The following is a 4,475-nucleotide window of genomic DNA, read 5'->3' on the forward strand; positions in this document are numbered from 1 at the left end:
ATGTTATTTGGACATACAACAGGTAATGTAGGGGATCAGCTAGAAAGGGGAATATGTGGTGGCTGGGAGCCTGGGAGATATGAGGAGGGCAAAGCATGCGGAGAGGAAGATGAACGTACGTAAACTTATGTGTGGTGTGTCGAATAGCTAAAGTAAATCTTTGGCTAATTGCTCAGGTGGCAGCTGTGCTTTAATTAAAATTTCGTGAGTACAACGAACCTGGTAGCGTCAGGCTATGAATTCCATGTTGGGAGGCTTGCGGTTGAACGAACCAGGTTGTGTCACATTACTTGTGTTGCATTGTGGAGGCTCTAATGGAAGACGATGACATAACAAGGAACAATGTGGTTCGATGCTCCAAGGCATCCATCGCCGTCGCGGCTTGGTCGGTCGATGGGGCATGAGAGGGAGGCTGAATGGGATGTTGATAGAAACGAGAGGTAAGCATGCACAGAGTTATTGGCGCTTCTCCCGTGAGAGTTATTGTGCCCACTCCTGCAATGTTTCGTTGGCTTGCGGCAACATTTTTTGTTTCCTTTTTTCTTCTCTTTTGTGAGCAGTTTTGGGTTTCAATGAGACTGATTTCATGGGTCTTACTGGCTCGGTAGTTTCTAGTGAGTTTGCCGTGGATTTGCTCGAGGGGTCCTCTATAACAATGACAGGCGCGGCATGATGCCGTGCTAGCCTATGCTAGCAGCTATGAAGATTTTTGAAGCAAAAAAAGGTTGGAAAGAAAAAAAGTGGTCTTTTAATTAAAATGGTCTGCTTTAGTTTGGCATGCCCAAGATTTTCTTCGAAGCTCCGCCATCGATTAACGAATACCTCAACGCCACTTTGGATTGTCCTTTGTATCACGAGGCAATGATATTAACCCTTGTATTAACACAAGGTTCACTCGAAGTTACTCGTGTATGTGTGGGAGCCATCACTGACGTTCAAGTCTGCTGTTGGTTATTGACCCCTAAAGAGTTTTGAACTCTTGACCACGTATTGCAGAAACTGCTAGGTCACAAGCAGTAGTCTCTACAATAATTTTTTTTTGAAAACTTACAGCAAGAGAATATCCTACTGCTGATATATATATTGAATATGATAAGCTTTATATATTTACATTCAGCCACAAAAGGCCTAGCTAGGACTCCATGGAGTTACCAAAGATCAAACCCTCAACAAGCCGAAAAGGTTAGGTTTTAACCTATAGAGCCTAGCAGATCCAGATCAATCTATTGTGAGAGTTCCATATATGATATGAGGTTGAGGGAATTGTTTGGAAGAGTTCCCACGGGTTTTAAAATCGTTTTAGGATTTTTAGACGTAAGAGATAAACTATGGAAATTGTACCAGAGCTGCCAAAATTGTTTTGGAGCAATATCGAAAAAGTTCCGGAGTTGTTAAATATGTTTTGAGAATTACCAAAAATGTTATGACGATTTTTTATGGAAAGAATTTAGATATATAGATGAGTACCGCAATGTTAATCCTGATCATGAACCAAGTCTAAACCCCAAGAGTACGTAAGAACTCAAACTCATCGTCCGTTAAATTTTGAAACCAAGTGTTGGGTTTGTGCCGTTAACGTCTCCTGCAATCGAGCTAGCCTCACTCCCTAAAACTATCTTACTACCTGATAAACATCTTAAATTTTTGAATCTTGTAAATGCCACGGTTGTTCAGTTTTGAGTGGTTGCTGCCGGAGGTGGTGTTTCGGCACATGGATGCATATGAACCTATTATATAAAATGCAGCAAAAATAAAAATTAAAAATGTCAAAAAATTTCAAGGTAAATTTTGCGTGTACATATGAACATAATGTATTCGCACAACAAGTTTTTCGAGGAAACGGACATTTTATGTGGTCTATATAAAAAAACACACAAAATGTCATCTGAATAGTCATGTTTTGAACAAAAAAATTGTCATTTTTACATGGGATTCAAAAATGTTCTTTTATCCCGAAAACTTGTGTGCGAGCATAAAATGTGTAGATGTACATGGGCAATATCTTAAAATGTGTTTTTCATATAGTGGGTTCATATGCACCCGTGAGCCGAAATGAATATCCCAGCTGGTGCCTTCTTCCGCTACCATCAAAGTGCTAGTTGTTTGTCTGAAGTCTTAATATTTCAGCTTTACATGAAATACAAATCTAAGGGCTTCTTTGATTCATAGGATTCACATAAGCATTTTGTAGGATTTAGATCCTATGAGATTTTTTCCTACACTATTGTTTGATTCATATGAACATATCCTAAGAACTAATTTTATAGAAATCTTGTAGTGCAAATCATATAGGAATAAAACATTAGGTCATAAAATTTTCTTTGACACAATTAAACATAACTCATATTTCCATAGAATTCAACTAGCCATGACATCTCAATCATATATTTTTCCTTAATTTTATGATTTTTCTATCCTATGAATCAAATTAGCCCTAAATATGTTTGTCACCTACACTCCCCGATTCCACTCAATACATAAGTAAAAGCCAACCAATAGTAGCAGTGACCCACTCGAGCTGCTTGTCTTGACCATCAACCGATTCAGTGGTGTGTACAAATGTTCAAACTGTTGAGAAAGTCAACAACCGCTGCCGTTGACGATCCACCGGACTCCAGCGCATCGGCGGCCATCTGTTTCGCTAGCCTCGTCCTCTCCCTGATCTCCTTCCCTTCCTCTGACTCCATGACCAGCCTCACCTTCGCCTCCACCTCTTCCGCTTTCACCGTTCCCTCGTCGTAGCCGTTCATGGCCACCCCAAGTTTCATCTCCTCCACAACGAACACCTTGTTCATCCTCTGCTCCGCGTACATCGGCCAGCAAACCATCGGCACCCCGGCCGCGACAGCCTCCAGCGTGGAGTTCCACCCGCAGTGCGTCACGAACGCGCCCGTCGCCGGGTGCCGGAGCACCTCAACCTGCGGCGCCCAGGACGACACCACCATGCCGCGTCCCCTCGTCCTGTCCAAGAATCCCTCCGGCAGCAGCGCCTCCACCGCCGCATCGCCCCGGCCCTCGAACCGCTTCGTGGAGTCAGCGTCCGGCGCGACGGGCGCGCGCACGGCCCAGAGGAATGCGTGACCGCTCTTCTCCAGCCCCACGGCGATCTCGTTTAGCTGCTCCGCCGGCACCGAGCTCGCGCTCCCGAAGCAGAGGAATACGACGCTCCGCGCAGGCTGGCTATCCAGCCACCGTAGGCATTCTTGCTTTGCGTTGCTTTCCATCTCCTCGCCGACCAATGGACCGACGGAGAAGAATGGCGGTACTGCCTCGCCGGGGCGGACAGTCCCGTCTTTTATCGCCTTCACGGCACTGGGCTCCAGCCACTCGAACGTGTTCGACAGAATGCCGTTCGCTCTCGGTAGCTGCTCCAGGAGGCCAAGAAATGTCTTGTACTGGTTGTTGTCGCGATCGAGCAGCACTTCCGGCAGGTCGGATGCCGGAACTGGGTGAACTCCAGGGAACTGCACCAAGTTGCGCCCCATGTCCCCGAAGGACACGGCGGTGCGCATCATGGGGATGTGCAGGTAGGCCGCGAGGACCGACGCGCCTGAGGCGAAGAACAGGTAGGCCGGGACGCCGAGCTCCGCGGCGGCGTCAAACCCGTACGCGCAGAAGAAGTCGGCCACGAGAGCCTTGACGGGCCCGATGGATCCGAGGAAGGTGAGGAGGGCCGCGTTGGTGGCGCGGAGGTCGGCGATCAGGGCAATGAAAGGATCGGCGTCGGGGTCAGCCGCGTCCGCGGAGCGGGTCGCTGCCGGGGAGAGTAGGTGGAAGGAGACGGAAGGATAGGACGAGTCGAGACGGGCGATGGTCTGAGCGGAGTTGCCTGTAGACGGCACGTCGGCGACGGCGACGGTAACAGGAAGGTCTAGCTTGGCGAGGTGGTGGGCGAGCTGCGTCGTGGGGTGGAGGTGGCCCCTGACCATCCATGTGTAAAGCACGATGGTGCTCTCCATGTTTGCTTCTGTGGTGCTGTTCTTCTTGTGTGGTGAACCCTGAATGAGAGAAGCAGGCAATCGATCGGGGTGAGTTTATATGGTGGTGATGTTTTGGAGTAGCCGCATTTTCGTAGTCGTCGGCGGCGGCTACCCGGCTGTGGAGTTGGACATGTATTCCGCTACATGATTGCTGATTGAAGCCGACGTCACCAAAATGCGCATGCAAGGGAAAAGGAAGCATGAGACGTCTAATCATTTTCTGAGATCAGATTAATATATTTTTTGTCAATGGTTTGAAAATTATTGGTTGAGCACCCCAGCTCTAAGAGCATCTACACCGACGCTCCTATAGAGCTCTCAATAGTTTTGTTGGGATTCTAATGAGAGAAAATGTCCGTATCGGCGCTCCCTAAAAAGCGTCGGTATATTCTGAACCCTCATAAAAGCATCGGCGCGCCCTAAAAGATTCCCTATGCCAAGGGCTTCGATCGGGACGCCGGCACCAAATTTTTGCTCAAAAGATGTTCACCAGCC

General features: G+C 47.7%; 1 protein-coding gene across 1 annotated transcript; it reads right to left on the reverse strand.

Moving 5' to 3' along the window:
- Window positions 1–2,486: 2,486 nt before the first annotated feature.
- Window positions 2,487–3,959, reverse strand: LOC124668703 (UDP-glycosyltransferase 88F5-like). The gene has a single exon (XM_047205785.1). It carries the CDS (start codon window positions 3,957–3,959, stop codon window positions 2,544–2,546), a length of 1,416 nt encoding a protein of 471 aa, XP_047061741.1. The 3' UTR covers window positions 2,487–2,543.
- Window positions 3,960–4,475: the final 516 nt, after the last annotated feature.

The sequence above is a fragment of the Lolium rigidum genome, chromosome 6 (assembly GCF_022539505.1).
Source record: "Lolium rigidum isolate FL_2022 chromosome 6, APGP_CSIRO_Lrig_0.1, whole genome shotgun sequence".
In the NCBI taxonomy this organism is placed as follows: domain Eukaryota; kingdom Viridiplantae; phylum Streptophyta; class Magnoliopsida; order Poales; family Poaceae; genus Lolium; species Lolium rigidum.